The 12,130-nt window shown below is 37.6% G+C and overlaps 2 protein-coding genes and 1 pseudogene across 3 annotated transcripts; 2 read left to right on the top strand and 1 right to left on the bottom strand.

The window, feature by feature from the left end:
- On the top strand, positions 815-2,966 carry LOC104758695. Its single transcript, XM_010481607.2, has 3 exons — positions 815-1,685; positions 2,455-2,572; positions 2,668-2,966. The coding sequence occupies exons 1-3, from the start codon at positions 1,075-1,077 to the stop codon at positions 2,896-2,898; spliced, it is 960 nt and encodes a 319-aa protein (XP_010479909.1). The 5' UTR covers positions 815-1,074; the 3' UTR covers positions 2,899-2,966.
- Positions 3,379-6,026, top strand: LOC104758694. Of its 2 annotated transcripts, XM_010481604.2 has the most exons (8): positions 3,379-3,951; positions 4,256-4,495; positions 4,638-4,727; positions 4,854-5,003; positions 5,093-5,217; positions 5,304-5,433; positions 5,528-5,659; positions 5,906-6,026. In XM_010481604.2, exons 1-7 carry the CDS (start codon positions 3,508-3,510, stop codon positions 5,651-5,653), a joined length of 1,305 nt encoding a protein of 434 aa, XP_010479906.1. In that variant the 5' UTR covers positions 3,379-3,507; the 3' UTR covers positions 5,654-5,659; positions 5,906-6,026. The 2 variants fall into 2 exon arrangements, with proteins under 2 accessions (XP_010479906.1, XP_010479907.1); XM_010481605.2 differs by lacking the exon at positions 5,906-6,026 and having other exon boundaries at positions 5,528-5,815.
- The window catches only part of LOC104760014, a 21,767-nt pseudogene continuing 15,457 nt past the window's right edge, over positions 5,821-12,130 (bottom strand).

The raw sequence follows: 12,130 nt of genomic DNA, 5'->3' as shown, positions 1-12,130 counted from the left end.
TTTTTGGTTTTGTGAGGCGTATAAACAAAAGGGAGAGACCTAATTCAAAACAATGTAGAAAACGACACGAAAATGACACCTTTGTTGATAAAAACGGCAGGTCGATCTGGACACAAAAAATGCAGCTTATTTAGCTAACGTGAACAGACACACATGTTTCAATAAGATTGGCCACCTAAGAATTTGTTTTTACATATCTTATAATTTGTCTAATAATATAACTAGAAAATTATTACTGGCCAGATACAAGAAGAAAGAACAATATAAATGCATGATCAGAAGAAAACAGTTTGATACATGTGAGTATGTGACAATTAAAAAGCTGGTTGATGCATGTGAAATGATCCAAGATTCTTATCAAGATTTTCCTAGATTTTTTTTTTCTTTTTTTGGAAAAAGTGTAAAAAAACCAAATCATTTATTGTTTTTCGCCCAACAAGCAAGCTTAGATATTTTGTAAAATTTAACTTCGGTCTATGTTTAAACCGGAAAAATTCTCGATCTTCTCATATCCAAACGGGCCTGAGTTAAAAAAAATCCCATTGCGCTCACTGAATTTATTAAAATAGCCCAAATTCAAATCTTGTTCTGTACTTCTGTTGTATGTCCCATATCGCTAATTTTACAAGTTAACAGAATGTTTTATACTCTCTCCGTTTCAAAATATTTTATATTTTGAAACGGAGGGAGTATATCTTTAGAGACAACCATGTGATTGTCACCTTCACTAAAATTGGAACGATACAGAGAAGATTAGCATGGTCCCTGTGCAAAGATGACACGCTTTATTCAAGAAATGGTCCAAATTTTTTTTTTTTTTTCTAATTTTTCTCAAAAGCAAGTTCTTCTTCAGATTTCCGGTGCAAATCTACATTAACCGGGAACCGGTTTGGTTATATGTAATCTAATACTATCATACCGGTTCAGAGAATCGTTTCCTCTCTCTAAAACCCTTTCGCGTCACTCTCCAGAGAAGAAAGATCTCAGGAGCTTCAATGGCTGGCTTATTGATTACTACTATTATCCAGTAAAATCTACTAAATTTCCTATTTTGGTTGATTTCTCAAGTTTGCCATGGCTGTTGTGCTAAAATCAATTCTCAAAAACCAAACTTTGTTTAATACTCTCTTGAAGAAACCACAATGCGTCTCGCCTTTGATTGTCTCCAGAACCTTAACTTCGGAAGCTCATAAGAAGCCACTCTCTGTTTTTTTCGAAGAGGCTGTTGGATTGAGACCCAAATCAGAAACTAGCGAAATCGAAGAAGAAGAAGAAGGCAACGAATTGAAGAGGAAGCTTTTGGAATTGGAGAGGAAACTCATAGAACTGAAGAAAACGGAACCTGTGAGACAGAAGAAACAGAAGGAGAAGAAGGTTGTGACATCTGAGGAGACTGAGAAGAGGCATGATAATCTTTACAAGTTGTTTAAGGGAGATGAAGAAGAGAAGAAAGAGGTAAAGAAGAAACGTAGTCAGGAACAAGAGGATGTGATTAGGGTTTATAAGGAGCTTCCTATAGAGATGGTGTCGTTTGTGAGGCTTCTGCATAAAGAAGGGTATTTGAACAAGGCTAATTTTATCACTGGAGAAAAGTTGAATATGGGGAATCTTGATGAAGAGTATTCTAGAACTTTTGTTAAGTTTGCTGCGGAGAGATTTGGAAAAGATTACCAGGAAATAGCAAAGTAAGAATCTTTTTTACTTGTGTATTGATTGATCATATATTGTGTTTTGTTCTGTTGGATTGTTACAACTACATCTTAGGCTTCGTTTTGAGAAAATGTTCATGTTAGTATCCAGTTCGTTTGCGACACCTTTTAGAGTTTGCATTGTAGTATATGACACATTTCTTGGGGAGTATAGGTTGGGGTTGGAAAATGAGGGGTTCAATTGCTAGTTTTTTTAGGAAATGAGGAATCTTTTCTGATGGACTGAGTTCTTGTCATTGAATCACAGGCTAGTTGTAGCATTGATTGAGATATTCTGATGAAAGAATTGATTGAGATATTATTTGTCGACTGTTGAGTTTTAGAATCTTGTGTATGGTCTTGATTGCCTTACCCTGCAGCATTTTATTTGACTTTAGTTAAATTGTTGTTTGGATAATTGATGGATAAAGATTATGTTTCGTTTAGAGAAATGTTTGCTGACATGTTCATCTTCATGGGTCTCAGTACGCTGTTCATTTGTGCTAGCTCTATTGGAAGGACTAATGAGGAACCTTTGTGATGAATTGATGTCTTGTGTTTCGATCATAGGCTAGTTGTCCCATTGATAGAGAAATTATGATGTAAGAAGTGATAAATACATTCGTAGATGGCTCAAATGTATGGTCTTGATTGCCTTAATCCCTGCAGCATTTTATTCTTTCCCTTACCTAGCTAGGTAATTTGAAGTTGATTCTATCATCTTATTGTTTCTACTGCTTTCCATAACCTCAGATTTAACATGCAGGTGGTTATCAGGTAGTGACCTGAAGAAGATTGTGCTCTTTGGTTGCCCGAGTGTGGAAAAAAGGGCAGTATTCGCTGCTAAAACATTGCGCAACTTTTTTGATATCCATGAGAATAATGTAAGCTTTATGTATACACTTTCACTACACTGTCTTTATCACATTTTGTAACTCCCCAACTGCATCTAACCAAGTCTTTTTTCTTTGCATAATAGGTCTGCAATAAATGCGTGTTAAAAGAGAAGTGCAAGTTTCCAAATCAGAGTGTATGGGATGGCAAAACAAAACACTTGCACTTGTCTGTTGTGATGAAAGTCATCACACTATATCCATTAGACTTGACTCATCCAAAGCTTCAAGTTCCTCAAGAGGTACAAGACTCAGTCGCAAGATTGCTGACAGAGATTCAGAACCTAAGCCGAACTATCTGTACTCCTCTCGCATGAGTTATAATAACCTTATCAAAGATTTGTTTGTAGTAGAGACTATTATGAAGAAGAGTCCTTCACACCCACCTTTACTTGCAACAGTTAAGGGTACAGATCCGATAATATCAAGTTACGTTTTCACAGAAACAAACTCCACTGTAGTGATAGTGAACCTTCTGGATAAAAAATTTCAAAAAAAAATTTGGACCAACTCTCGAATAAAGCGTGTCATCCTTGCACAGGGGCCATGCTAATCTTCTCTGTATTGTTCCAATTTTAGTGAAGGTGACAATCACATTATCGACTCTAATGATATATAAAACACTTGATTAACTTGTAAGATCAGCGATATGGGATTACGATATGAGTATTATTAACAAAATCCACTATAATGTTAGTGAACCTTCTGGTTGAGTCAGAAACTTTTTGGATAAGTATGAAAGGGATGGGTCTTCTGACTTCAGAAGAGACAAAGAGTCGTCTGAAAAAACAAGCCTATCATCAACAGCCACAGGCATTGCTATCAAACGTGGCGGTAAGGTGGAGTTGTAAAGTTTAAACCTTTGATAAATTCTCGGTGACTCCGAGTTTGTCTCGCATGTGGATTTGAATACTGAAGAAGAAACAATGTCTGTGGAAAGATCTTTGGAAGCTTGGGAAGAGGTTCAAAGACATGGACATGACCTAGCTGATAGACTTGCTCAGGGCTTTAACGGTTTGATTCATATCAACCCACCTTCGTTTCCATCGAAGCTATTCATCGACCAACCTATCAATGGCGTTTCGGCGATTGTTGATATTGGGAACAAGATTGGTCAAGCTGGTGTTGATTTTGGCGCTGGATTAAATGTCATGGTTCATCAATTTTTCAGAAGGTTGCCTATACCGTTTTGGCACGATGGGACTGTTTCTACTGAGAGGGAGACTATTACGAGGAGCCATGGGGCGTATGTAGACACAAAAGAGAACTCAGGGCTTTCTAAGACTGATACTGCTTCTTCTGTTACTGTGTTGGAGGAGAAAGTTACAGACTTTGATTTAAGTACTATTGGATTACATAAGAGACCAAAGGTACTCGTTGTACTTCTGCAATTTCAAGTTTTTTAATTTTTGTTTCTTACTGATCAAAGTGGCCATAACTTTGTATATAACTGTAGATATATCTAGATTCGATTTCTTAGAGATTTGAGTATGAACATATGCAAAGTTCAAGAATTTAGATGCTTTCTTATTGAGATATTGTGAAAAATAGCATTTAGTTAAGCTATGGCTTCGGTTGGTATGTATATATTGACATTGTGAATAAAGTTCAGTGGAGTTAGTTTTTTGTCAAAGGTGAAATTTGTTTACAGATAACAGTTTCTGCTCCTTGTAGGGAATAGTTGAGCTATCGTCAAGTTATGAAAGTAGAACAAGTGGTATGGAACATTCATTAGCAGCCAGGGGAGATCTTTGGAGAGTAGAAGCTTCTACTTCAAATTCCGCTGCGAGAGATGATAGCTCGTCTCTCTTTCTACTTCAGCTCGGACCTTTGTTATTTCTGCGCGATTCAACTCTTCTGTTACCTGTTCATTTATCAAAGCAACACTTGCTTTGGTACGGATATGATAGAAAGGTATGCTTAATGCTTCAACCTTATTATATTTTTAGTCTCAATGGAAGTATGATTGTGTTACTTGTGGTTAGTCTTCTTATCTCAAACTTTTGCTTACTGTTTCAAAACTCGGGTCATACTCATATGGTAAATCTCTTTTCAGAAAGGTAAGCATTCACTGTGTCCAGCTTTGTGGTCAAAGCATCGAAGATGGCTTATGATGTCCATGCTCTGCCTCAATCCTTTAGATTGCGTAAGTGTCTTTACTTTAAAATCTTTCTATGCGTGTGTGTATGTGTGTTTGTTTGTCTTTTCATATTCTTGCATAGTGGAACTAATTCTCGAAGCTTTGTCTTTTTCTTCCCGGCTCATGGAACAGTCATTTATAGACTTGCAATTCCCAAATGGACAGTTAACATATGTATCTGGTGAGGGACTGACGACAAGTGTCTTTGTTCCTTTATGCGGTGGTCTTCTTCAAGCGCAAGGTCAATATCCAGGAGATATGAGATTTAGTTTCTCCTGCAAGGTTGGTTAATAATTTGATCAAGTTATAGTCACTCACAATTCCTTTATTCAAGAGCTTAAAAATCTGTTTTTTTGACTTTGATGATTCAGAGTAAAAAGGGAACACGAATCACACCAATGGTAAATTGGCCTGACAAATCATTTGCATTGGGTGTTTCTCAAGCCTTGGCTTGGCGTAGGTCTGGTCTCATGTTGAAACCTGCAATTCAACTTAGGTAAACTAAAACCGGCCTTTCTCTTTTCCAACTTAGGTAAACTAAAACCGTCTCATATGTCTTTGAACTCATAAACACGGAAACAGCATGTGCTCAACATTTGGTGGAAGCAATCCCGGGGTGAGAACCGAAGTTATTCACTCGTTGAACGATAATATCAATATGATATGTGGCTGCGCATTCACAGCTCATCCTTCAACATTTGCATCTGTTTCCGTAAGCTTATATTTCTCTTTCTTTCTTTTTCTTTAAACCAAACCTAGTTTGGTTGTTCATTGCTCTCATTTTGGTTTTTCCTCTAAAACCTCAGTTTGGTCGGTCAAAGTGGAATGGGAACATTGGACGAACCGGAATAGTTGTTAGAGCTGATACTCCTCTTCCAAACGTTGCCCGACCATTTTTCTCCATTCAGATTAACAATGCTTTCGAGTTCTAAAAATATGTAAGGGCTAAGTTTTTGGTTTGTGTAGTCTCGTCAAAAAGACTAAATTGTATATAGTAAATCACACTCATCAATCCCACAGAGAAATTTCACAGCGTAATAACAAAACCTGAAAAGAAATCTTATTTTGTACAGTAAATCAAGCAAGAAAAAAAATACAATTCATTACTCAATCTTCACATCGGTAAGATCATCTAACAGTCCCCTCGACGAAGATGATGACCTTCCTTCTTCTTGCTGCTGTAGGCTAACATCTTTGCTAGGCTCAGAGAAGGAAGAGTCAACCCAAGGACCCTCCATAGAAGAGGAGCTAATGTGTTGTTCACTGTTTCTTGTATAGGTTGAGACTTGTGACTCGCTGTCTTGTGACAAAAGCTCAAAGGCCTTGAACCTCATTGCAGCTGAATCACTTGGATCAGCTTCACGTTTCACCAGTGGTGGTTGGACTTTGATTTTTCCTTCCAGCATTTTTACAACAGATGACATTGGTGGTCTCAGTGTCGGAGATGGGTTGGTACAGAGTAAAGCTATGTTCAACATTCTCATTGCTTCTTTCTTCGAAAAGCTTGTACCGAGATCTGGATCCACAAGCTCTAGAAGACTCCCTTGTTCTTGCAAGACATATGCCCAATCAAGAAGGTAAATAAACTCTTCTCTTGGTCTGTAATTTGTATTGCTCTTTCCACTGACAATCTCTAAACAGACAAAACCAAAGCTGTAAACATCTGCTTTGTCTGTTAAGTAACCTCTCATTGCATACTCTGGAGCCATGTAACCTCTGCATCAATGAAATATACATTCTTGTAAGTGTTAACCGATGAATTTCAGAAAAGTTAAGTAATAAAGACTCACATTGTTCCTGCAATCCTTGTGCTGATATGTGTATTCTCTTCCTCGTCGAGCTTGGCTAGACCAAAATCAGAGATCTTAGCATTTAGAGACAGATCAAGAAACACATTCGTGGCTTTTATGTCTCTATGAACAATCTTCAGCCTTGATTCCTCGTGTAGATAATACAATCCTTTCGCAATCCCTAAGCATATCTTGTTCCTTGTTGACCAATCCAAGTGAAGTTTTTGTTTCTCTGTGCCTGTAAATGTACATGCTTGTGTTTGTCTTTGTGCCTGTAAATGTACATGCTTGTGTACATATAGTTATACATACTTATTGGCGCTTAGATGTCAAATGTNCAGCATTTTTACAACAGATGACATTGGTGGTCTCAGTGTCGGAGATGGGTTGGTACAGAGTAAAGCTATGTTCAACATTCTCATTGCTTCTTTCTTCGAAAAGCTTGTACCGAGATCTGGATCCACAAGCTCTAGAAGACTCCCTTGTTCTTGCAAGACATATGCCCAATCAAGAAGGTAAATAAACTCTTCTCTTGGTCTGTAATTTGTATTGCTCTTTCCACTGACAATCTCTAAACAGACAAAACCAAAGCTGTAAACATCTGCTTTGTCTGTTAAGTAACCTCTCATTGCATACTCTGGAGCCATGTAACCTCTGCATCAATGAAATATACATTCTTGTAAGTGTTAACCGATGAATTTCAGAAAAGTTAAGTAATAAAGACTCACATTGTTCCTGCAATCCTTGTGCTGATATGTGTATTCTCTTCCTCGTCGAGCTTGGCTAGACCAAAATCAGAGATCTTAGCATTTAGAGACAGATCAAGAAACACATTCGTGGCTTTTATGTCTCTATGAACAATCTTCAGCCTTGATTCCTCGTGTAGATAATACAATCCTTTCGCAATCCCTAAGCATATCTTGTTCCTTGTTGACCAATCCAAGTGAAGTTTTTGTTTCTCTGTGCCTGTAAATGTACATGCTTGTGTTTGTCTTTGTGCCTGTAAATGTACATGCTTGTGTACATATAGTTATACATACTTATTGGCGCTTAGATGTCAAATGTAATCGGCAGCAACCTGCACACATCTGTGTTTATAATGAAGCTTTGAAATTAATCTGACACTTTTAGGTTACACGATTACAGAAACAAATCATCAATTCTGAACCAGTTGATTTAGACAATAGTTCAACTTTAAACAAAAAGAGAAGATTTTGTATCAAAAAATTTGATTGTCAACTTTAATAGCAATTGCCATGAGAAACATGTAAGAAACGACATGATTAAACAGAAATTTTTGAGATGAAGAGGCAGTGATGAGAGATAAAACGTGACGTATGGGTTTGGTGATATTAGACAATGGGCATCGCTTTTTTACTAATGCAAGTAGCACAGTTTTGAGAACAAAACTCTTCAACCAAATTAGCCAAGTCTACAAGTTTTGTTCTTTGTCTTTATTTATTAAATAATATTGAAAATAATATTAGTTTTGTGGCTCGAAATTAAGGAAATGCAAATTTTGGAAAGTTGATACTGACGTATGTTTCAGGTGTGAAAAATGCTTTCATTTCATAGAGGACACTATGAAAACATTTTTCACAGAAGAGTTGACTTAGGCTACACAGCACTTTGATTTTTCTATTGTCCTCACTAAAATCCAAATTTCTAATTTCATTAAACACGTTTTTAGGGGCCAAGAACGAGTTTATGGTCTTTCAAGTCAAGTCTATTGGATTTGCAAGGACTCATAAGATTTTTAGTAGGGAAGTTTTTTCTTCAAAAAGACTTCAAATCATCAAGTCAATGGAGCTTCATGTGTTTGTTTTTTTTTATATATATGTAAGTGACCTGCAACACTAATTTACCATATCACTACTTCATATTACTTTTTTCATTTCCACAAATATGAAAGCTTTCTTGTCTAATCAGAAAATGAGCTTCCTTCTTCGTTCTATATGTTTCCTTTTTCTCGTTTCAAGTTTTCTAAACACGTTTGTTTCTTCTACACAACGCTTGTGTCATTCTGACCAAAGGGATGCTCTTTTTGAGTTTAAGACTGAGTTTTTGATTCAGATACCTGATTCAGATGTGTTTTCTTATCCGAAGACAGAATCATGGGTGAATAAAAGTGATTGCTGTTCTTGGGATGGTATCACCTGTGCTGCTAAGTCGGGCAAAGTGATCGGGCTAGACCTTAGTTCCAGCAACCTCCATGGCCCACTTAAATCCAAGAGCAGTCTTTTCAGACTGCGTCATCTCCGAGATTTGAACCTTTCTTACAACAACTTCACCGGTTCACCAATCCCAGCTGAATTTGACAAACTCATGGAGCTAAAAAGACTTAATCTCTCCCAGTCTTCACTATCAGGCCAAATTCCAATCAACCTTCTTCAGCTAACCAAGTTGGTGTCTCTCGATCTTTCTTCTTATGATTATTTATTTTTATCCATTGATGGATCCTTTCTTCATCTACTTGCTCAAAATTTGAGGAATCTTAGAGAACTGGATTTGAGCGATGTAAACATTTCTTCAGAAATCCCCCATGGGTTTTCGAACATGCAATCTCTAAGGTCACTACATCTTGAAAGTTGCAACCTGTTTGGAGAATTTCCAAGTAGTGTTCTTCTGATACCGAGCTTACAGTCCATTAGATTAAACAATAATCCAAATCTAAGAGGCAATCTTCCCATGTTTCGTGAAAATAACTCTTTAGTAGCGCTGTCCACTAAAAGCACAGCCTTTTCAGGTCCCATACCCGACTCCATCAGCAGCCTCAAACATTTGACTTCTTTGACCCTTTACTCCTCTCAGTTCTCGGGGAAGATTCCGTTTTCACTTGGGAACCTTTCTCATCTCTCTATTCTCGATCTTTCTGGGAATAATTTTGTTGGTGAAATCCCATCTTCGATTGGCAATCTAAAACAATTGACTGTTTTGATGTTAGCGATAACAAGCTCAATGGAAATTTGCCAATTTCGATACTCAATTTGACCCAACTACGTAGACTCTCTCTCTCTTCAAATCAGTTCACAGGTTCCCTTCCACCAAACATCAGCCAATTCTCCATCTCCAAATTAGAGTCTTTTCTTGCTTATGATAATTCTTTTACGGGAGACATTCTTTCATCCCTACTCAAGATTCCCTCAATGACCCAAATCTATTTGAGTTATAACAAATTCAGGGACTTTACTGGGATTGGGAATATCTCTCTCTTCTTGCCTAATTTACGAGAATTTTATATTGACAATAGAAATTACGACAGAATCGGTCTAGGAGTTGACTTAAATGTCTTCTCGCCTCTCAAGAAGCTAGAGACATTATTTCTCTCAGGCATCTCTCTCTCAACAGCAAATATCACTAATGATTCGGATTTTCCATCAAAATTGGCACGTTTGTATTTGCGAGGCTGCAACATCACTGAGTTCCCTGAATTCATAAGAAACGGAAAAAAATCTACAAATACTAAATCTTTCCAACAACAAAATCAAAGGTCAAGTACCAGACTGGTTGTGGAGACTGCCAAAGTTGTTCGAGGTGAATCTCTCTAACAACTCTCTCAGCGGTTTTAATGGATCCTCAAAAGTTTCTCCTGAGAGTCAACTCACTACTGTTGATCTAAGCTCAAATGCTTTCCAAGGACCTCTCTTCATCCCATCCTCGAAGCATCTCTGATATTTTTTTGGTTCTAAGAATAACTTCACTGGGGAGATCCCTCGATCAGTATGTGGACTAAGCTCTCTGCAGATCTTAGATCTATCAGACTACAACCTCAATGGCTCAATTCCTAGGTGTTTAGAGACTCTGGTGATGAGTTCTCTTTCAGATCTGGATCTCCGTAACAACAAACTCAGCGGCATTCTTCCCGAAATATTTCACAACGCCAAGAGCTTAATAACACTTGACGTCAGCCAAAACCGATTAGAGGGCAAAATTCCCGCTTCTCTTGTTGGTTGCTCTGCCTTGGAAGTTCTGAACGTGGAAAGCAACACAATCAACGACATGTTTCCCTTCCACTTGAATTCTTTACAGAATCTTCAAGTTCTCGTCATTCGCTCTAACAAGTTTAATGGCACATTACATAGTGTTGATGGTGTTTGGTTTGGATTTCCTCAGTTGAAAATCATTGATGTATCACATAATGACTTCGTTGGTACATTGCCATCTGATTACTTTTTGAACTGGACTGCGATGTCTTCCAAGAGAGATGATAATATAGAACCAGAGTACATTCAGAGTTCTTCACGAGGCGACTACTTTTCACTTGTGTTGATGAGTAAAGGAGTGTCAATGGAGATGGAACGTGTCCTTGCAATCTACACGGCCATCGATTTTTCAAGAAATCAACTCCATGGAGCTATTCCTAATTCCATTGGTCTGCTGAAGGAGCTTCGTAATCTCAACTTGTCAAGCAATGCTTTCACGGGCCACATCCCATCTACTATGGCAAACTTGACGAATCTGGAGTCACTAGACCTATCCCAAAACAAGATTTCTGGTGAGATTCCTTCATAGCTTGGGGCACTCTCTTCTCTCGCGTGGATAAACGTTTCACATAACCAGCTTGTAGGTTCCATACCACAAGCCACACAGTTTCTACGACAAAATTGCTCCTCCTATGAAGGAAACCCGGACTTAATGGTCCTTCCCTTAAGGATGTTTGCAGAGATATCCAAACTCCAACACCACCACAACCCGAACTGGTGGCGACAAAAGAAGAAGAAGAAGAAGAATCATTCAGTTGGAACGCAGCAGGTTTAGGTTTTGCACCTGGAGTTGTATTTGGGCTGGCGATGGGATACATAGCAGTTTCATACAAGCATGAGTGCTTCATGAAGAGATTTGGCCGAAACAAGCAACAAAGCATCAGAACTCGTTAAGAGTCACTCATCGATCATTCTCTCTTCCTTATCGCATTGTTGCTATGTTCATTAAAATTTTGTTGTATATCAAGTTTTTAAGCGTGTGCTGAATCAAGTTTTGTATAATATGTTTTGAACTATTATTAAACCAAAATTAAGACTGGCAAAAATAAAAGTTGGTAAAAATAATAGAAATATTACAATTTCGTTAGATAATTTGACTTTGGTTATTTACTACCGTAAGCACCCATATCTAAAAGACAACAATACGATTTGTTGAGTGAATGCAATGTTACATTCTTGGTTAATTCAATAACAAAACATCAATATCAAGTTTTGCTTATTGTTTCAAAACTCGGATGGTAAACCTCTTTTCAGAAAGGTATGCATTCACTGTGTCCAGCTTTGTGGTCAAAGCATCGAAGATGGCTTATGATGTCCATGCTCTGCCTCAATCCTTTAGATTGCGTAAGTGTCTTTACTTTAAAATCTTTCTATGCGTGTATATGTATGTGATATATCATGGTTTTTGTGGTTTTTAACCATGATATAAGGAGTCTTTTAGTGTCTTTTCATTTGTTTCTAGATTGTTTTTGAGTCTTTACAGGTTTTTAGCATGAAAGGAGCGAAATGGAGCAATTTGGATTGTTTTGGAGCATAAATCTCGAAGAATCAATTTGAAGTCTGATTATACGAAGGGCATCGATCGACACTAGAAGAGCATCGGTCGACACCCATTGCAAATCGAGACAAGTCTTCA

This window comes from Camelina sativa, chromosome 17 (assembly GCF_000633955.1).
Source record: "Camelina sativa cultivar DH55 chromosome 17, Cs, whole genome shotgun sequence".
Classification (NCBI taxonomy): Eukaryota; Viridiplantae; Streptophyta; class Magnoliopsida; order Brassicales; family Brassicaceae; genus Camelina; species Camelina sativa.
Note: the sequence above shows the minus strand (reverse complement) of the source record. Positions and strands in the feature narration are given on the sequence as shown.

Bases quoted from the DNA above. Each gene is read 5' to 3' on its own strand.
- LOC104758695 (XM_010481607.2), top strand. From the start codon at position 1,075: ATGGCTGTTGTGCTAAAATCAATTCTCAAAAACCAAACTTTGTTTAAT. The intron at 1,686-2,454 runs GTAAGAATCTTT...TTTAACATGCAG, and splicing joins GATTACCAGGAAATAGCAAA to GTGGTTATCAGGTAGTGACC. The intron at 2,573-2,667 runs GTAAGCTTTATG...TTTGCATAATAG, and splicing joins TTGATATCCATGAGAATAAT to GTCTGCAATAAATGCGTGTT.
- LOC104758694 (XM_010481604.2), top strand. From the start codon at position 3,508: ATGTCTGTGGAAAGATCTTTGGAAGCTTGGGAAGAGGTTCAAAGACAT. The intron at 5,004-5,092 runs GTTGGTTAATAA...TTGATGATTCAG, and splicing joins GATTTAGTTTCTCCTGCAAG to AGTAAAAAGGGAACACGAAT. The intron at 5,218-5,303 runs GTAAACTAAAAC...ACACGGAAACAG, and splicing joins AAACCTGCAATTCAACTTAG to CATGTGCTCAACATTTGGTG.